Source organism: Acipenser ruthenus, chromosome 58 (assembly GCF_902713425.1).
Source record: "Acipenser ruthenus chromosome 58, fAciRut3.2 maternal haplotype, whole genome shotgun sequence".
NCBI classification, from domain to species: Eukaryota; Metazoa; Chordata; class Actinopteri; order Acipenseriformes; family Acipenseridae; genus Acipenser; species Acipenser ruthenus.
Window position 1 is genome coordinate 63,716 of NC_081246.1, and position 22,062 is coordinate 85,777.

The 22,062-nt window shown below is 41.6% G+C and overlaps 1 protein-coding gene across 2 annotated transcripts; it reads right to left on the reverse strand.

The window, feature by feature from the left end:
* Positions 1-1,456: 1,456 nt before the first annotated feature.
* Positions 1,457-19,391, reverse strand: LOC117967266 (macrophage mannose receptor 1-like). 2 transcript variants are annotated; one of them, XM_059018178.1, is made up of 10 exons: positions 19,360-19,391; positions 15,295-15,456; positions 11,358-11,699; positions 8,717-9,055; positions 6,934-7,275; positions 6,158-6,496; positions 4,656-4,958; positions 3,846-3,917; positions 3,510-3,601; positions 1,457-3,067 (listed from the first exon to the last, which is right to left on the reverse strand). In XM_059018178.1, exons 2-10 carry the CDS (start codon positions 15,329-15,331, stop codon positions 2,948-2,950), a joined length of 1,986 nt encoding a protein of 661 aa, XP_058874161.1. In that variant the 5' UTR covers positions 15,332-15,456; positions 19,360-19,391; the 3' UTR covers positions 1,457-2,947. The 2 variants fall into 2 exon arrangements, with proteins under 2 accessions (XP_058874161.1, XP_058874162.1); XM_059018179.1 differs by lacking the exon at positions 19,360-19,391 and adding an exon at positions 18,483-18,546.
* Positions 19,392-22,062: the final 2,671 nt, after the last annotated feature.

Consider the following 22,062-nt stretch of genomic DNA (forward strand, 5'->3'; position numbering starts at 1 on the left):
ATGTGAAATAATGTATAATGTGATATCTTGTAACAATTGTAAGTCGCCCTGGATAAGGGCGTCTGCTAAGAAATAAATAATAATAATAATAATATGTCAAATGTGTGACTTGCATACACAATGATTTGATAATGACAGGCTTGGTTGTACACTAGTTAGCCTCTTTTGTCCAGAGCTGTGCTGTGTTTGCATTCAAATGCACTAGATGGCGCTGTCTTCTAAGAACAATGGTGTAATTCATTAACAATATAAATAGGGCTTCTGTTTTTATGTTTTTATTAATTTCATTCTTCGGTGCTTTTTTTAAATCTATTTTCTAGTTTTATGTAAATCTGTTGGTTTTTTTGTTTGTTTTATTTTCCTTGGCTTTCGCTTTTTGTCTTTTGCGGTTACTTTGTAAAATTCTTGGGCGTTTTTTTCTGTCACGATATGTACAGTGGTAACTTGACAGTACTTACACACTTAAGTTGTCCCTTCTTTCCTTTGCTGTGTTCCGCAATGAAATCCTTATGGTCACGGGCACATTCTTCTGGGGTTTTTGTGTGTGGGCATTTTTTTTACATTTCGCCACAATTTGCAGTTATAGAATCCGTTTTCCTTATACCACAGTTGATCATAGAAGATTGGTGCTCATGTGTGATATGGTATAGATTATATGTGCCGTTTACAAGACTCTTAAAGTAAAGGGAAATTTAAATATAGGCCTATACATTATTTACAGAATATGTACAAATGAATACTTGGCAAAATCACAGGCAGAGAGCTTTACTTAGTTGAGCACAAGGTGGTTTCAATAAATACTTTCTGATTTAAATATACTATGTGATCGTTTGGGATATTTAGCCCATTTAAAAGAGTAGGTAATTATTATTGTTTTTATGATTAGTTGAATAAAGCTCGACTGAATAAGACCATGTTGCTACCTACTTTCCAGGCAGGTAGCGAACCCTCACTAGTGCCTTAAAAAGTGAACTTCAAGCCCTGCCTGTGCTGTGATTTCATTCACACAGTTATTAATTAATTAATTAATTAATTAATTAATTAATTAATTAATTAATTTAGCAGATGCTTTTATCCAAAGCTATTTATATACGGGCCAACAGCAGTGCCCCACCCGGGAATCAAACCTCAAACACTTGGTTGCAAGTCTGGAATCCTAACCACCACTCTACACTGCCGTAAAACCTGCTTATAAGAAATACAGATGCTATCTATCTATCTATCTATCTATCTATCTATCTATCTATCTATCTATCTATATATATCTCAGGTAATCACTATTCAAATAGATAAATAGTCTAAAGTATCCGGAGTGCAATGCTGAATTGAAAAAGTATTGCGCAATCAGAAGGACGAGCCTTTATCACTTTCGATTCAGTATTTGCAAATAATTCTGATTCTAATTGGATCACTAAGAAAAAATCACGTGGAAAAAACACACAGAAACAAGTTTTCTGATCAAACGTATTTTATTAATTTCTATAATAAACCACTAACATAATATGACTAACAGCAGGTCCAAAAAAACATAAATGAAAAAATATTACTATTAATAATGATAATTTGTAGCCCATTAATTTATCCATTACCAGAAGTGTTCCTCTACATTTTGCGTAGAGAAATACAAACAGACAGAATTTCTTTGGAAAGTTTTGCCTTTTAAACTGTATGTCTTGTAAACCTCTCCAAACTTACCATTTTAAATAATTGTCGTTCTAATAAACATTTCCCTTATTTTATTAATTTCTATAATAAACCACTAATAACAGAATACAACTAAGAGCAGGTCCGAAAAACATAAATGAACACAAATAAACAATGATGATGATTATTATTATTATTATTATTATTATTATTATTAATAATAATAATAATAATAATAATAATAATAATAATAATAATAATAATAATAATAATAATAATGAGATTACTTGGTGGACATTAATTTAATAAGTAATGCAAATATATTTCTACCCTATTAACCTGCTGTATGATGTGTTTGCGCTCTCATTATATTGTATTCCACAATAGCCATGTCTTGTAAACCTCTCTAAGATGCTGTTTAAATGTACCATTTAAAATAATTGTCGTTATTTAAACGTTTTCCTTCTCGTTATGTGTGAGTCGCCCTCGCTTTCGGCTCGGGACATTTCACGCCACGAGGCGGGGCTTACCCCACGATAAAGCCCTCTCCTTCGGGTTCTATTGCCTGATTAAAACACACCAATCAAATGTTTCCTAAGACTGTTGCCCCTCAAACTGCAAGAGGCAACACCTCTAAATAAGAGACGCACGACACACCATGACACCCTTGAATTAAAATGTGAAATAAAAATTCTTAACAATAATCCATCTCCCAAAACATGCACTGAGATCAGCCTGACCACACTAGACCTTCAAACTAAAATAATTGTATATAATTAAAAAATAGTAATGATAATAATATTTAAAGAGATTTATATCCTATTACGAGTGTTCTGTATAATCCTTTTTTGCTATTTCTACTTGGATTGTTCTTTACCAGGCTTACTGAATTGATGTCCTTTTTCAACCACAGAGGCTGCTGCTGCTCATGATAAGACTCCTGAAAGATGAATGAATTAATGCTGAAGTTGTTTGAAATGACCACTAGGGGGTGTGCATCTGTCATGTCTAATGCCATGACGCATTTTTCATATTTTGAAGACACCGAGAAAGACTTAATCAAATCTTGTCACTGAATTTGGGTTTAATCATTCTAAATTCAGCACCGTTGAAGGTTTGATAGTTCTGGATGCATCTGAGCAGTAATTGAAATAGACACCGGTAGAGAACACTAAAGTCATATTAAACAGCTATAAGAAATGAATCACTCAGACAATGCAAATGTAAAATATCCCTTTAAAAGCAAGGTTAATAATCTAAAAGCAGGTCAGTGAATTTGGGGTGCTGGCCAGGCTGTGCTATCTCAGGGTTTGGAGCACGTCTCCGTCTCCTTCTCCTCCTCCTCCTCTTCCTGCTTGTGGAAAATCTTCCCGTCTTTCTTTTTCCAGCGCAGCGTCATGCCTTTGGGTAAGCGCTCTTGAAGCTGAAACGAGCACAAGACTCCATGTTACAAGAACACAGGAACAGGAGGAGAGCTGGGAACCACAAGAGGCCGTTCAGAGCAGCCAGGCTCTCAGCCCTTGATAGCAAACCCAGTAAAGCTCATCTCAGGAGAGCTGCACGCATTTCAGAGCTGGGAAAACCATGCCTTGTTCTGTTTAAGGATGCTGAAAATGACACCTGGAACGCCTGCTAATTAAAAATAAAACTGTTTGATGGCAATCTGAAGGAATTTGAACAACTTGGTCATTGATCTGTCTACTGGAGTTGCATGGTAAAGTACGTGCTATCTCGTATTTCAATTTTTTCTCAAGATAATAACTCCTCTTTAAGGAGCTCCTGTCCAGAGAGCGTGTGGGAACTGTCAAAGTGAAGAGACACACAGAGACACCCAACAGCACTGTGGAAGCCCCATTGTACACTACCTGAGCTAAAATGGCATTTGAGATCTTTGGGTCTTCAGGGTCCAATCCCTCTGCTGCATTTATCTCAATCCTCACCACCTGCCTGCGTTTTCCTGTGCGGAGAAACAGAGCAATTGACACAGCATGGGTTAGAAAGGGTGCAGACAGGCTATACAGACAGAACCACTTACTCTGATTATAAACACCACAGACACTAACTGCAAACTGCCCACATTGCAGTGAGCTCCAGATCCCACTGAACTGAAATCACATCTTTATCCAGCTCATACTCTTACTCTAACGTGGCTGGCTTGTACCTGTGAAATGTTCTGGTCGGATTTCAACACAACAGCATACCTGGTTTAGGAGAGGTCTGGGTTCCAGTTGATGGTTTTGTAGTTCCTGGAGCTTTGGCTGCCGGACTTGATTCTGTAAATAAATCAAAGTGAAATCAGGTCAAGATTGGATTTATGTTTGAAACTCAGGGCCAGGTTCTTCCCCAATCATGCCTTCACTTCTACATCAACTTGGTCCTTTTTTTAAAATGTCACTTCTCTTCTAAACCTCACAAGACTATGTCTAATCGATGTGCGGTCTCTGGCATTCTTTGTATGCAAGACCCACCAAGTTAAAAGATGCAGAGAGACCAAAGTCTTCAAATAAGTGGAAGCCCAGCGACAGCTTTAAAGATATTAGAAGCCACGTTATTACAAAAAGAACGCTGCGTGTAAAGAGACTGCTTGAGAAGTCCCTGAAGGCCTTCTTTCTAACTGTGCAATATCTACGGCTTGCCTTTTGGTTTGATCGATTTCGAAAACAGGATTCCTTCGCTGTTCCTGACTGGAGGCACCAGAAGAATCAAAAATTCAAACTTAGCTGCTTACATATTTAAAGTTTGTTACCAGTAAGGTCAGGCAGTGTATGTTAAGAATAATATTCACTGTATGTATTTCTGCACAAGACAACAGATTTCTAAGTGTAATGCTACTGGGGATGTGACTCAGGTTGCCCAATTCTGATGAAGAGTACGTTGGAGAAAACAGCCCTTACCTTTCCATTGAATTCAGTCGCCTGAGATGAGAGTTCATTCATTACACACAGTTTTTTTTCTTTGCTTTTATCAAAATGGGACCCATGAAGTTACAGAAAGGTATATAGACATGATACCTGGTCCTGGAGAGGTCTGGGTTTCAGTTGGTCGTTCTGTGGTTTCAGTTGGTCGTTCTGTGGTTTCAGTTGATCGTTCTGTGGTTTCAGTTGGTCGTTCTGTGGTTTCAGTGGATCGTTCTGTGGTTTCAGTTGGTCGTTCTGTGGTTTCACTTGATAGTTCTGTGGTTTCAGTTGATCGTTCTGTGGTTTCAGTTGGTCGTTCTGTGGTTTCAATTGATTGTTCTGTGGTTTCAGTTGATTGTTCTGTGGTTTCAGTTGATTGTTCTGTGGTTTCTGGTGCTGTGGTTGTGGAATTTGAATCTGTAAGAAAAACAAGTACTTTTCAATAATGGTAATACAAACCTTACACCCAAGAGACGTCTTTAGTAACTGAACCAATCGGAGGAAGAATCATCAGCGAGCACAGATTGCCGTCACGTGGAAACTGATCAAGCTGAGCCGACTCTTTCCTAACACACCCAGAACGTGCGTTTGAGAGGGCTGTGCTAAGTAGGACTGCTAATAGGGGCGTGTGACGCAGGATATAGACTCCACCCTCCAACAACACCTGTTAGAACCAGGGAACCCTGTGTGAAAGGTTTCTGAACCCCGGATCTGGTATTAAGGGGTTATATTTTGTAAACTGTCAATCAAGCCTGTCATTAGGGAGTCTATTTAAAGCGCCTGTTCCCAGATTATGAGCGAGGCACTGGAAGCCTCACAGCTGTGGCCAGTGTGTGAGAGAAAGCAGCTGCCAGGTATTCAAGGCGAATATAAAAATCATTACCAGCCCTGTTTAGAGAGAAGGTGCGAGGGAAGCTGCGAGGCGCCTTTTCAAAATGTCTCAACTGAAAGGGACAACACACCCTTTATAAAACTGCACACCACAAGAACTACAAATGACTTGGTCTGGATATTCCCATTTCTGATCAATATCCTGAACTTTGACAGAGATGTGATGTTTATATGAGCAGCAGATTCATTGACACAGCCAGCCCCCCACCCCCACCCCACTTGAGATGCAAATATTCTTCCAGAAGTTAGAAAAATGATCAGCCACATAAATGACCGGACACATAAAGATGTGTTACCAAAATTCAACTTGGGCCGAGGATTTTGTCTCAACAACATGACTAGGTTTCCACTCTCTGTGTGAAGAAGGGTCTCCTTCACTCTGTCCTAAATCTATCTCCACTTAATTTCCAGCTGCGTCCTCCGGTCCTGGCTTCTGTGCTTAAAGTATTGATTCGGGTTAACTATGTCACCTCTTTGAAGATGTTAAAGATTTTAAGCATGTTCCCTCCCCCAACAGAAAAAGGAAAGAAGGTGATACTTATTCGTTAAGCATTTTTTCCAGTGAATCTATAATGAACAATTACAATAGTGATTCTTTTTTTTAAATAATGCATTGTTAAATTCACGTCCTCGCATTTGTTTTCTCACGCATTATCTATAATGATGTATCCTACTATGCTGTATATTAAACTGGAACTGAACACAGAATGAACAGAGATCCTTACCATCATAGCAAACAAAGTATTTCCAGTCGTCGCAAGGCCAATCGTCCCATTTCCCTTGGTTAGGGGAATACATTAAAACACATTTAGCATAGCCACCTGCTGGTTCAAAAATGTTCCAGTTTTGAAATGTTGAGTTCTCCTCGTCAGCCCACTTCCACGGGTTATTGAACAGACCGATCCAGAAGGGACTGGCCGGAGCTTTCTTCTTTATGTCTTCATTTTCACTGGCACTCTTTATACTGACCAGGTCGGTGTGGTATTGTCTACAGTACTGCTGAGCGTCAGACCAGGTTTTCAGTGTGCTAATCAGGGTGTATCTCTCAGTGATGTTGCTGGTTTCTGTAAAGATGAAAGAGGCTGTGAGCTGTGGAGGAGAGGAGAAGCAGGATAGCTACACTGTGATCTCACTCACTGGAGTGGCTGGTTTCTGTAAAGAAGGACGAGGCTGTGACCTGTGGAGGTATGGTAGCTCGTGTCTCTCCTGCTGAATTGTGGACAGGGAGTCTGCTCTGAAACACTCGTTAATTTAGCTACTGTAACTACTAAAGTAGAAAGAGCAGCGCACAGCATAGTCCTGCAGTGACTGGAAAAGAATGATATCACAACAATTTAGAAAACTGCATTGTTAATAATACCCACAATAACATTTTAGATTTTTTTTCAGTTGATAACAGTATTTTTTTTAAAATGTCATAATAAAAATATTTCTAATAATATACATTAATCTCATTCAGATTTGCCCTTGCTGTCATCACAGAAATGAAATTGCACTTTACCGGTGTAGCACATGAAAGGTTTCTGATCACGGCAGGATGACTTGTCCCAGCTGCCTGTTGCATCGGCTGTAGCACAGAAGAGTGTGTCAATACCAGCCACCCACTTAGTGTAGCTGACCGCATCTCCAGTGGACCACTGCCAGTTATCACTGTCCCGATACAGCCCGATCCAGAACTCGTAATCCTTTGCAACATTCAGAATCTGCTGTTGTTCTTCCAGGCTGCGCACAGTCACCAGGTCTGTGTACTTCTCTCTGCAGTAGCTACGAGCGTCAGTCCAACTTTTTATATCTCTCACTGGAATGTATGTTCTGTTGGGGCAGGAAGCGTTTTCACAAAGCCCTGAAAAACAGTGTTGAAAGACTTGTGGCTATTGAAAGATTGAAACCACACAAGACGATGATACAATGTCATGGGCAAACTAAGTGCTCTGATTGGTTGTTACTGACCACATGACCTTGCAGGAATGTTTTTGAATCCCAGAACAGGTATTAAGGGGTTATATTTTGTAAATTCTCAATCAAGCCTGTTATTAGGGAGTCTATTTAAAGCGCCTGTTTCCAGATTATGAGTGAGGCACTGGAAGGTGCAAGGAAAGCTGTGAGGCGCCTTTTCAAAATGTCTCAACTGAAAGGGACAACACACCCTTTATAAGACTGCACACACAAGAACTAGACGATACTTACATAAGAACATAAGAAAGTTTACAAACGAGAGGAGGCCATTCAGCCCATCTTGCTTGTTTGGTTGTTTGTAGCTTATTGATCTCAGAATCTCATTAAGCAGCTTCTTGAAGGATCCCAGGGTGTCGGCTTCAACAACATTACTGGGGAGTTGGTTCCAGACCCTCACAATTCTCTGTGTAAAAAAGTGCCTCCTATTTTCTGTTCTGAATGCCCCTTTATCTAATCTCCATTTGTGACCCCTGGTCCTTGTTTCTTTTTTCAGGTCCCCTGGGTCAACATTGTCTATACATTTTAGGATTCTGAATGCTTGAATCAGATCGCCGCGTAGTCTTCTTTGTCCAAGACTGAATAGATTCAATTCTTTTAGCCTGTCTGCATACGACATGCCTTTTAAACCCGGGATAATTCTGGTTGCTCTTCTTTGCACACTTTCTAGAGCAGCAATATCCTTTTTGTAACGAGGTGACCAGAACGGAACACAATATTCTAGGTGAGGTCTTACTAATGCATTGTAAAGTTTTAACATTACTTCCCTTGATTTAAATTCAACACTTCTTACAATATATCCGAGCATCTTGTTGGCCTTTTTTATAGCTTCCCCACATTGTCTAGATGAAGACATTTCTGAGTCAACATAAACTCCTAGGTCTTATTCGTTAAGCATTTTTCCAGTGCATCTATAATGAACAATTACTATAGTGATTTTTTTTTTTTAAATAATGCATTGTTAAATTCACATCCTCGCATTTATTTTCTCACGCATTATCTATAATGGAGGCTGTGTGGTCCAGTGGTCAAAGAAAAGGGCTTGTAACCAGAAGGTCCCCGGTTCAAATCCCAGGTCAGCCACTGACTTATTGTGTGACTCTGAGCAAGTCACTTCACCTCCTTGTTCTCCGTCTTTCGGGTGAGACGTTGTTGTAAGTGACTCTGCAGCTGATGCATAGTTCACACCCCCTAGCCTCTGTAAGCCGCCTTGGATAAAAGCTTCTGCTAAATAAACAAATAAAAATAATGATGTGTCCTACTATGCTGTATATTAAACTGGAACTGAACACTGAGCTCAAAGAGAAGCCAGAATGAACAGAGATCCTTACCTTTATAGCAAACAAAGTATTTCCAGTAGCCGCAAGCCAAATCCTCCCATTTCCCTTGGTTAGGGGAATACATTAAAACACATTTCTCACTGCCACCATTTGGTTGACCAATATTCCAGTTTTGAAATGTTGAGTTCCCACCGTCAGCCCATGTCCACGGGTTATTGAACAGGCCGATCCAGAAGGGACTGGCCGGAGCTTTCTTCTTTATGTCTTCATTTTCAATGGCGCTATTTATACTGACCAGGTCGGTGTGGTGTTGTCTACAGTACTGCTGAGCGTCAGGCCAGGTTTTCAGTGTGCTAATCAGGGTGTATCTCTCAGAGATGTTGCTGGTTTCTGTAAAGATGAAAGAGGTTGTGAGCTGAGGAGGAGAGGAGAAGCAGGATTGCTACACTGTGATCTCTCTCACTGGAGTGGCTGGTTTCTGTAAAGATGAAAGAGGCTGTGAGCTGTGGAGGAGAGGAGAAGCAGGATAGCTACACTATGATCTCTCTCACTGGAGTGGCTGGTTTCTGTAGAGATGAAAGAGGCTGTGAGCTGTGGAGGAGAGGAGAAGCAGGATAGCTACACTGTGATCTCTCTCACTGGAGTGGCTGGTTTCTGTAAAGATGAAAGAGACTGTGAGCTGTGGAGGAGAGGAGAAGCAGGACAGCTACACTATGATCTCTCTCACTGGAGTGGCTGGTTTCTGTAAAGAAGAACGAGGCTGTGACCTGTGGAGGTATGGTAGCTCGTGTCTCTCCTGCTGAATTGTGGACAGGGAGTCTGCTCTGAAACACTCGTTAATTTAGAACATAAGAATATAAGAACATAAGAAAGTTTACAAATGAGAGGAGGCCATTCACCCATCTTGCTCGTTTAGTTGTTAGTAGCTTATTGATCCCAGAATCTCATCAAGCAGCTTCTTGAAAGATTCCAGGGAGTCAGCTTCAACAACATTACTGGGGAATTGGTTCCAGAACCTCACAATTCTCTGTGTAAAAAAGTGCCTCCTATTTTCTGTTCTGAATGCCCCTTTATCTAATCTCCATTTGTGACCCCTGGTCCTTGTTTCTTTTTTCAGGTCAAAAAAGTCCCTTGGGTCGACATTGTTAATACCTTTTAGAATTTTGAATGCTTGAATCAGATCGCCGCGTAGCCTTCTTTGTTCAAGACTGAATAGAATCAATTCTTTAAGCCTGTCTGCATATGACATGCCTTTTAAACCCAGAATCATTCTGGTTGCTCTTCTTTGCACTCTTTCTAGAGCAGCAATATCCTTTTTGTAACGAGGTGACCAGAACTGAACACAATATTCTAGGTGAGGTCTTACTAATGCATTGTTAAATTTTAACATTACTTCCCTTGATTTAAATTCAACACTTTTCACAATATATCCGAGCATCTTGTTGGCCTTTTTTTTTATAGCTTCCCCACATTGTCCAGATGAAGATATTTCTGAGTCAACATAAACTGCTAGGTCTTTTTCATAGTTGCCTACTTCAATTTCAGTATCTCCCATATGATATTTAAAATGCACATTTTTATTACCTGCGTGCAGTACCTTACACTTTTCTCTATTAAATGTCATTTGCCATGTGTCTGCCCAGTTCTGAATGCTGTTTAGATCATTTTGAATGACCTTTGCTGCTTCAACAGTGTTTGCCACTCCTCCTATTTTTGTGTCATCTGCAAATTTAACAAGTTTGCTTACTATACCAGAATCTGTGTCATTAATGTAGATTAGGAATAGCAGAGGACCTAACACTGATCCCTGTGGTACACCACTGGTTACCTCGCTCCATTTTGAGGTTTCTCCTCTAATCAGTACTTTCTGTTTTCTACATGTTAATCACTCCCTAATCTATGTGCATGCATTTCCGTGAATCTCTACTGCGTTCAGTTTGAGAATTCATCTTTTATGCGGGACTGTCAAAAGCTTTCTGGAAATCTAAATAAACCATATCATATGGGGCAGCAGTGTGGAGTAGTGGTTAGGGCTCTGGACTCTTGACCGGAGAGTTGTGGGTTCAATCCCAGGTGGGGGACACTGCTGCTGTACCCTTGAGCAAGGTACTTTACCTAGATTGCTCCAGTAAAACCCCAACTGTATAAATGGGTAATTGTATGTAAAAAAAATAATGTGATATCTGTATAATGTGAAATAATGTGATATCTTGTAACAATTGTAAGTCACCCTGGATAAGAACGTCTGCTAAGAAATAAATAATAATATGCTTTGCAGTTATCCGTTGTCGATGTTGCATCCTCAAAAAAATCAAGCAGGTTAGTTAGACACGATCTCCCTTTCCTAAAACCATGCTGACTGTCTCCCAGGGATACTGTTACCATATAGGTAATTTTCCATTTTGGATCTTACTATAGTTTACATAAGTGTACATATAATAGAAGTCAGCTACTGTAACTACTCAAGTAGAAAGAGCAGCACACAGCCTAGTCCTACAGTTATTGGAAAAGAATGATATCACAACAATTTAGAAAACTTCATTGTTAATAATACCCACATAGAAACATTTACGATTTTTTTCAGTTGATAACAGTATTTTTTTAAAATGTCATAATAATAATTCTAATAATATGCATTATGCTCATTCAGATTTGCCCTTGCTGTCATCACAGAAATGAAATCGCACTTTACCGTTGTAGCACATGAAAGGTTTCAGATCACGGCAAAATGACTTTTCCCAGCTGCCTGCTGCATTGGCTGTAGCACAGAAGAGCCAGTCAGAACCAGCCACCCACTTAGTGTAGCTGACCGCATCTCCAGTGGACCACTGCCAGTTATCACTGTCCCGATACAGCCCGATCCAGAACTGGTAATCCTTTGCAACATTCAGGATCTGCTGTTGTTCTTCCAGGCTGTGCACAGTCACCAGGTCTGTGTGCTTCTCTCTGCAGTAGCTACGAGCTTCAGCCCAGCGTTTTAGAGTTTTCACTGGAATGTATGTTCTGTTGTGGCAGGAAGCGTCTTCACAGAGCCCTGAAAAACAGTATTGAAAAACTTGTGGCTATTGAAAGATTGAAACCACACAAGACGATGATGCAATGTCATGGGCAAACTAAGTGCTCTGGTTGGTTGTTAGTGACCACATGACCGTGCAGGCATATCTTCACTGTCGCCGAACGGGTCGGAACTTTTTTCTTAAAAGTTAAATGATCTGTATTTATGCTGCGATAGCGGGAGGTGTGGGTTATGCGCTCGACATGAGAGACACAGAGGCGGAACTGGCGTTGTCACGCCACACAGGCACCCAAGATGTCTTTTGTTGCAGCACACAGGAACAAAACACAGGCAGGTACCGACGATGGTGTCACCCGGGTGACAATACACTACTGTCTTCACAAGGTGCCGTGAAAACGTCGCTGTGCTGCTCTTACTGCTGTACAAAGGAGGTCCCGCGGACACACCCCTGCTCACTGTACTTCGAATCGGTTTTAAAAATCCCTAAACTAATCCCTGAGCTTTCTGCAATTAAAGTGTCAAACCCTAATCCTGGTTCCACACTGACTCGGAGATCAGGGGCAGCAGTGTGGAGTTGTGGTTAGGGCTCTGGCCTCTTGACCAGAGGGTCGTGGGTTCAATCCCAGGTGGGGGGACAGTGCTGCTGTACCCTTGAGCAGGGTACTTTACCTAGATTGCACCAGTAAAAACCCAACTGTATAAATGGGGAATTGTATGTAAAAATAATGTGATATGTTGTAAGAATTGTAAGTTGCCCTGGATAAGGGTGTCTGCTAAGAAATAAATAATAATAATAATGTATTATGCATTTCTCTGTATTTAAAGTATTATGGATTTTCTTGTTGTTACTGGATCTTGTAAAGCGCTTTGTGATGGTGGTCCACTATGAAAGACGCTATATAAAATAAAGATTGATTGATTGATTGATTGATTGATCATTGTAGCCATGATCTGTCCGGTCCCAGCTCTCAGGAACTGGGGTGTGTGTGTCAGGGGATCCTTTTTATAGAGACCCTCCACCCACAGCCGTGCAGATCATTGATGGCGCCCTGTAAGAGCTATGAATCCAGGACCCCCCCCCCCCCCGGAACTTGCAGTCAGCGAATAAAAAAACAAATTAAAGAAGGGTTCAAAATCTTTGTAAATATCCAATGGAATGCACCAATAGAAACGAAACCCTATAGCCTGCAAATGTACTTTTCTTGCTTTCAGTGATGCAAAGTCATTGATGACATGGTCATAGTTCAGAGAGTTGGCCAATGCAAATTCAGTGGATATAATGGCTAGATTGAACAAGCGTTCTTGGCCCATGGAGGTTCGGAGATCATTTTTTATCAGTTTCAGCTTTCTGAAACTACGTTGGATTGTTAGGGAACTTGCAAATAAATGACCTACCTGCTTGAATAGTCATACAGTTAGATGGATGGGGAAATGTTTATTTTCATGTAAAGAATTATATTATGTGAAGATTGGAGCTAAGTTTTAGGCTACCAATAATGAGTAGAATAATTAGAATTAACAGTAGAAGATGCTGAACTGGAAAATGCTGGCAATCTCTCTGTTGGGTAGATTTTCTCTGGAAGGGTCCCAGCCCAGAATAAAGAAAAGGAGACTCTCACTCTCTGAACCAGGAGAGCTATCCGTACCTGTTCTTGAGAATTATTATGTGGCTGTAAGGCTATATTTGGTGCAATACTGGATTTTCAAACATGTTAATGCCGGATGTACCCACATGAAACCATTTGGAAAATAATCTGACTATTCACTCCTCACTGGTCCTCCCCCCTCACTCAAAAAAAAAAAAATTAAGCATTTCAAATAATAATAATAATAATAATAATAATAATAATAATAATAATAAATAAATAAAAACAAAAGCTGTTTAACATACACTAAATGTCTGGTGTAAAAATGTTTAGGATAAGACAAGGATTATTTAAAACTGGTAATTTGTACTATTATTTCAACACCGCTTTTTAGCGCCCTCTAGTGGCGTCCATTAAAGCGCTTGAACTGGACCTGCTCTACCTGTTGGGAGGCTAGTAGGTACCTACTGGCCCATTCCTATGGGATGATTTTTGCTTGATAATGTCCCATTTAATTGACTGATCTCAATCAGATCGGGTGGAATTTTTCAAATTGTGCAAAACTACTTGGCGATACGCTGCAGCCGTGCTGCTCAGACCCCAACATTTTGTATGAATTAAAGATATTTTTTTCTTTGCGGCTTTCAGAAAATCGCATGAGCGAAAACGTGGCCGCGCACAGTGTAGCCCGTTATCCCCAAAACATATTTAGGAAGAAATAGGGTCGGTCGGGTAGCCCGCCTTATTATTCGTCAGCCAATCGGCTTGAGGGGAGGTCGCCGATTGGCTGATGAATAATAAAGCTCTTTCGTGTCTTTCGTCATGTTATTTCTTAGTTTGAATCGTTATTGCACACATTTGTTTTACTTATTATTCGTCAGCCTATCGGCGCCCCCTTCAGGTCATACTGCGATGTGGACAACTGCGAAAACAGCAAAGGAAATGGAAGCGTTTCTTGTAAAGACTGCGAGGGTTGTGACGCTTATTCCTTCTCTCTGGTGCTGTGCTTGCTGTACCGAGCATGACAATGACGGCGGTTTCTTATTAAATGTTTTTCATTTTTGTATATTTTGCTTACTTATGCATTAGCGTGGTCAACTGGCCCCATAATTTTTAACTCGCCTCTAAATCGGAAATAAATCGATTTTATATCAACAAGAGCAGTAAAATGAGTTTTCGACCTGCGTGAGCGGCCTCGATAAATGGGTTTAATCGTTTGATTGCAGCGGCGATTCTGTCAGGGGAGAGAGCATCCAGACCGCAATTGTATCTGGTGCACAATATCTATCTAAATAATGCAACTCCCTCGTTACAGAGAATTTTGCACTCACCCGCGCTCTCTTCTCGTTCAACCTTGTGGTGTGTGCTTCTAGTAACCATTTAGCAAAACAATTCAATTCCTTTAGCCACAGTTCACACGCACTTTACATGTGCAGTAAAATCAATTCATTTAACAACATCAGAACATAAGAAAGTTTCCAAACGAGAGGAGGCCCCATTCAGCCCATCTTGCTCGTTTGGTTGTTAGTAGCTTATTGATCCCAGAATCTCATCAAGCAGCTTCTTGAAGGATCCCAGGGTGTCGGCTTCAACAACATTACTGGGGAGTTGGGTTAGAGAGGTGGGTTGAAAATCCTGACCTGTCTTAAAGTGTCCCGGGATTATGGGGCCAGGTGGCAACCCTATTGTTCATGCTGCCCCAAACCAGCTCGAGACATATATTGTTGTGTGATAATATATTCTGATAATATTTATGCTCTTCTTCTCACAGTAACACAGGCGTCTCGAGCCCTGGTCCTGCAGGTTTGTTAGGTGTCTTTACGTCATCTGTGGCTAAAGATCTGAAACCCATGTTAATCTTCACTAATTAGGCCAATAATTGGTTCAATTAAGTAACTGAGAGCTTGGTTGAAATGAAAACCAGAGACCATGTAGATCTCCAGGACCAGGGTTGGAGACCCTTGGTCTAACACGACAGAGTGATTTCCCATAGAAGAGAGAGATCAACCATGCGAAGAGGGTCCTACCTGCGAGCAGAAGGATGACCACCAGGCTCTTCTCCATCCCAGCGAGCGAGCGGTCAAGCAGAGTGACCAGCAGACAGACAGACTCCTTGGTGCTGAGATGGTCTGGGAGATGCAGAGTGATGAGATGAAGGGTCGGCAGTGGAGAGATACACACCTATATCACTGGAACATGGAAATGTGAACCCATCAGTGTCTATATGATTAGCAATTCCACAAGCAATACCCCAGAGAAGTGTGATTACTAATCAGAACAAATACACACCCTGGAGGGGCTTGTCTCCAGTCTGTTGCGAGGAGGAATCCCAGCCAGAGGAAGGTCTTCTCAAAGCGTTTTACTGCAAACTTGGTGCATATTTTAAAATCTATTTTTTTTAAAGTCATTGTACCCAAAAAAGGGTCCCCCTGATGAAACTGTTTTTTTTCTCAGAGAAGAGTGTGTTCTGTGCAGACCAGCGTATCGTCAAGCACTTGTTTTGCACTATTGTTTGAAAAATGCGACCACATACCAGAAAAAAATGTATAACCAGTTAGATTATGAAATGTCACTCTCTAACACATTCCCTTCTCTGAGCATTAGTGCTATTGTCCACTTTACTAAATGGCTTCTCTCTCAATGTGTTGAGTTGTGCAGATCTACCAAGAGATGGCACTAAAGAGCAGGAGCGCTTCCTGTGCCTCGGCTCAGTGAATCTTTTTGCAAACCAAATGATTCAGAGGGTTCAGTGGTTCAGGAGGCTTCACTTTCCCCATCACTAAACAAAACAGCCTAGGACACGCATGAGCGGCGCGGCACCGCTTGCGGGGAGTGAAGCGCGGCGGCGCGCAGCAACACCGCTTTGGTTGGTGGCTACACATCAATGGTTGTTACGCGGCGATAAAAAATAGACAGCCTACCACCTCGCAGCACTGTACAACAACTCAAAAAATGTATATCGTTCTTGAACTTTTACTGCTTGAACCCAGCGTGAACGACCATGTCCATCTCCAGAAATATTTATCAGGATCTAACGTTATAAGTTCCCTTAGCAGAACACCACTCAGAAATATTTGCTTTTTATTTACCGAAGGATATGTATGGAAAATATGATATTTATTTCGGGATACAATGTGAAAGCCTTTTTCTACAATTATATACCCAGCACCGCACTTAACAAGACTGGACTGTGGTACTGTATCTGTAGTTGTATAGGCGCTGCTATTAAAAAATGGATCACATTGTATACAAATAATCAGTCGGCTGGCAAATGGTTAATTACTTGACGTGTATATCTGACAAATGATACAGGAGGTCAAGTAACTGGATTAATGCAGGGTGTAAGCGGTTAGTATTTGTTTTGGATCATTCAATAGACCCATAACCAACGTCCTTGAGATTCTTATTTCTATAAGAATCGGGACTCTGAGAAACTTCAGCTATCAGTAGCTCCTCCCTGTTGATGGATATTCGAGTTCATCAAGACATGACGTATCCCACACCACGGATCTGATTGGCTAGACCCAGATATGCCGCTGCGGGAAAATGTTCTCTGCATCCGACCCACATGAGCAGCTGATATTTATATAACCCGACCATCTCGAAAGTGGCAGTCGCTTGATTCATTTGGAGATGCAACGTTATGCACACGTTTAGCTGGATGGGAAATATTAACCCATCCAGGCTGTAAAACAATAATAACACAACATCGTTTTAAACAAACACAAAACCTTTAAATAACAATAATAATACAAAATACACACAGGGGCGCGGGGTACCCCGTCCCAAGGGGTTAAGAGGAAGGCTGATAGGTATGTTTGGAGTGAGGCGGCTCATTCATATAGACAATCCAGGAGGAGCGAAAATAGAAATGGAAGGGAAGTGATTTAGGTTTCACAGACCCCAATCTGCACTGCGAAATCATTGCTTTACTGATCAGCCACTAATTCAAGTTTTGCAATACAGAACCAATTTCAGGTCAGCATTTTATAAAATCACTTGTACTAGGAATATATATATTTTTTAACTAAAAATACTTTTTTTCAAAGCACTAAACATAATCCTTCAGTTGCATTTGGTTAAAGACCCTGCAATGAAGCGTTAGAAAGCTTTTGCAGCGGGGGATCCCGAGTGGCGCATCCAGTAAAGGCGCTCCTCGCAGGATGTGCCCTATAGCCTGGAGATCGCAGGTTCGAATCCAGGCTATGTCACAGCTGACCGTGACCGAGAGTTCCTAGGGGGCGGCGCACAATTGACTGAGCGCTGCCCGGGTAGGGAGGGCTTAGGTCGGCAGGGGAATCCACGGCTCACCGCGCATCAGCGACCCCTGTGGCCGATAGGGCGCCTGTGGCTCTGCAGCGGAGCCGCCAGATCTGTGTTGTCCTCCGGCACTATAGGTCTAGTGGCATTGCTGTGGATCTGCAGTGCGAAAAATGACGGCTTGGAAGGAGCACGTTTCGGAGGACGCATGTTCCAGCCTCCGTTTCCCGAATCGGCGGGGGGGTTGCGAGCGGTGAGCCGGGGATACAGATTGGGCATGCTAAATTGGGGTGAAAACCCAGGTAAAAATAATTTATAAAAAAAAAAAAGAAAGCTTTTGCAGCATCTGATTTGTTTGGGCTAATGCACCGACCTATAAGGACAGCTGGAATTGAAAGCAATGGGTTTGTATTATATTTTATATAGACACTGAACAGCTCACCACTAAGACTAATCTGTCAGCACTTTCAATTGTGAGATGCTCTGCAGGTCTCCATCCATTAGTCAAAGACTAAACATAATCATTGACTTGCTTCTGCTGAATTTGCTTAAAGACCTGGCAATGGACGTGTTAAACGCTTCACTTTCACAGTGTTGAAAACATCTGATTTGTTTGGGCCAGTTTATAGATGCATAGAGATTTGAATTTTTCCCTAGCAGCCAGGTTGAAGCAGGGCTAGCAGCAGGGTTATGCAAAGTGTGCTGGAGTCAAATCCAGAGCTTACAGGCTGCAAGTACAGGAAGCCTCTTGATGGTCAGTGACAGGGTAGCATCGCTGCCTACGCTATTACTGGCAGGGAGAGAGACTCAGAGACAAGAGGCTGCAGTTCAAAACTCTAATGCATGCTTTTAATAACTGGTTTAAGAACCAAAAATAATAAGCAAAAACACTAGAACAAAATAAACAGGCACAGTGGCCAAACCAAAGATTTAAACAGAACAAAACACCCCTTACATAGCCTGCGGTTTCCCCTGAACACCAGCAGAGCACCATCCAGCAATAACCACCTGCACCTTCACCTGCACCTGCACCTGAACCTGCACCTTCATCACCAGCTCTCACATTAACACCTGTGTGAGCACCCTTTTTATGCACCTGTGGTTAATTAATAATTAATTATGTATCGAATTGACGACTCCAGCCACATCCCCACGTGTTTCTGACAGGGAGCCAACCCATTATCCCCCACACCCCTCGACACCAATCAAAACACTCTGCTGGGCCCCCTCCATTAGCAGCAGTCCTCTGTTGTATTCAGAGCAGTTTACTAACTCAGTGATCTCTTTGATGGTCAAACAGAAGGATTATAAGGAGTCTAATACAATCCAGTAAGCCGCGCCATATAGACCCAAGTCACGTTTATTGATGTTATTTCAAAATAATATTTAATGTATTCATTATATAGACATAAAATACAAAACAGACCCCTCATATCGATAATATATTAATATTCCTGTGTGTTTAAAATGCATTTTACATGTTTGTGTTGTATAGACTCTGCAGGTCTCCCTACTTTAGCACCGCCTCTCTCTCACATTCAGACTATTTTACTAACTTGGTCTAATAGGGATTCTACTGAATTTTCATTACATATATAACCATTCTAAAATACAGAACTACAAAACAAACCCTTATAATATGAATAACACTGAAATGCGTTCACCTAACAATGACCTTCATGTATTTTGCAATGGTTTAACTTATATTAAACATATACAAACTAGATATGTTCACTTACAAAAAACTTTACTTGATTTCCATTAGATACTTTCTCAGTGTGCATATAAACACATACATCAAAATACATTTTATAAGAAAGCCAGTACTTTACCATTCAAAGCAGTGCTCTCCTCCCTGGTCTGAAACGCAGTGGCAATACACCAGCTCAAAATTGACATGCTATACTGTGTGTGACGGGTGAAGCCACGCCCATTCAGGATAGTCACTCCCATTTAAAAAAAACATCAACCAAATTTCAAAGACTCAGCCTGTTCAAGTTCACAGTTTCATATTTTTAAAATGTCAATATACAGTGTTTATACCTACAGAAGTATTCGTCCACCCCTGCAGGTTTGTGGTGCTTGTGAGTGGTACTCAGAGTGCTTGCATCTAGGGCACAGCTTCTCAACTCCGGTCCTGGGACCCCCTGTGTCTTGTTTTCATTCCAACTGAGCTCTCAGTTACTGAACTAGAACCTTAATTGAACTAAGAAGTACATAAGAACAGAAGAAAGTTTCCAAACGAGAGGAGGCCATTCAGCCCATCTTGCTCGTTTGGTTGTTAGTAGCTTATTGATCCCAGAATCTCATCAAGCAGCTTCTTGAAGGATCCCAGGGTGTCAGCTTCAACAACATTACTGGGGAGTTGGTTCCAGACCCTCACAATTCTCTGTGTAAACAAGTGCCTCCTATTTTCTGTTCTGAATGCCCCTTTATCTAATCTCCATTTGTGACCCCTGGTCCTTGTTTATTTTTTCAGGTTGAAAAAGTCCCCAAAACAAAAGTAGCTTAATTAGACCTTTTTAATTGTTCTCAGCTCCTCAAAAGTTGCAGATTTCACATTACTTATAACATTTTATAGTTAAGCTAAAATCTCCAAGTGTTTAACAGCATACAACAATTAAAAAGGCCCAATTAAGCTAATTATTAGTTCCATAAGAACATAAGAAAGTTTCCAAACGAGAGGAGGCCATTCGGCCCATCTTGCTCGTTTGGTTGTTAGTAGCTTATTGATCCCAGAATCTCATCAAGCAGCTTCTCGAAGGATCCCAGGGTGTCAGCTTCAACAACATTAACGGTTTAGTTAAGTAATTGAGAGCTCAGTTGACACATGGGGTCCCCAGGACCAGGGTTGGGAAGCCCTGCTTTAAATATCTTCCATACAAACAATCAATCGTTTAATAAGCAAGCCATCCCACAAGATCAGTCACACAGTTCTAATGAGGACAATCCTGATTTAAATAACCACCTTTTATTGCAATACAGAAATCTTACGGATTTTAAAAACATTGAACCCAAACAAAGAAAAATAAGTAAAGTCAAAAAATATCTGGAGCCTCGTCCTTCATAGCATTCCAGTGCTGCCTGCTAAAAAACAAACAATAAAATCTATGTGACGTGTTGATCCCGCTGAACACAGGATATTAGGCACAGGAGCATCGTACACTCCACCCCCCCTTCCTCCCTGGACAAGGCTGGGAGTGAGGTGGTGGTGCTGCTGGTTGGGGAGGAAGTGGTCTTAAGGGCATCAGATGATTCGAGGGCATTTGCCAAGCGCTCCCCCCTTTCACTTCCAGAGCTCGGCAACTCTATGAAATCAACCCACCCTGACCCTAACCCAACCCCGACCCCAACCTTAAGCAACCCCAGCCCTGGAGCTCCCGAGTGGCGCATCCAGTAAAAGCACTCACTAGAATGCAGGATGCGCTCTATAGCCTGGACGTCGCGAGTTCGAATCCAGGCTATTCCACAGCCGACCGTGGACGGGAGCTCCCAGGGGGCGGCGCTCAATTGGCCGAGCGTCGCCCGGGGGCAGGGAGGGTTAGGTCGGCCAGGGTGTCCTCGGCTCACCGCGCACCAGCGACCCCTGTAGTCTGGCCGGGCGCCTGCGGGCTTGCCTGTAAGCTGCCCAGAGCTGCGTTGTCCCTCGACGCTGTAGCTCTGAGGCGGCTGCACGGTGAGTCTGCAGAGTGTAAAGAAGCGGGCGGCTGACGGCACACGCTTCGGAGGACAGCGTGGGTTCATCTTCACCCCTCCCGAGTCAGCGCAGGGGTGATAGCGGTGAGCTGAGCCTAAAAATAATTGGGCATTTCAAATTGGGGAGAAAATAATAAAAAAATAATTGGGAACGACTAAATTTATATATAAAAAACCCCAGCCCTCAAACCTAACCCTAACCCAATACCTAAACCTAAACCTAACCCTTAAGAATCATCTGATGCCCTCAGGACTCTTTCTAGGGGATATTCCTGCGTGCTGCGCAGGACTGAGTTTATGTACCTTATAGGTTGATGGGTACTTGCCGGTATTTGGCATGTAGATTGACAAAGGAATGTACTAGGCATTTGTACTATAGATTCCCGGCCTGAAAACCTTGCAAGATTTATATTAATTGCTTCCGCTGTATTTGCTTAAAGACCCGGCAATGGACGTGTTAAACACTTCACTTTAGCAGCATTGAAAACATCTGATTTGTTTGGGCCAGTTTACTGATGCATAGAGATTTGAATGGTTCCCTAGCAGCCAGGTTGAAGCAGGGCTAGCAGCAGGGCTATGCAAAGTGTGCTGGGCAGAGGTGAAAGTAACTATGTTTCATGTTGAATGATTATTATTATTATTTATTTCTTAGCAGACGCCCTTATCCAGGATGACTTACAATTGTTACAAGATAACACATTATTTTTTTACACATTATTTTTTACATACAATTACCCATTTATACAGTTGGGTTTTTACTGGAGCAATTTTAGGTAAAGTACCTTGCTCAAGGGTACAACAGCAGTGTCACCCACCTGGGATTGAACCCAGGACCCTCC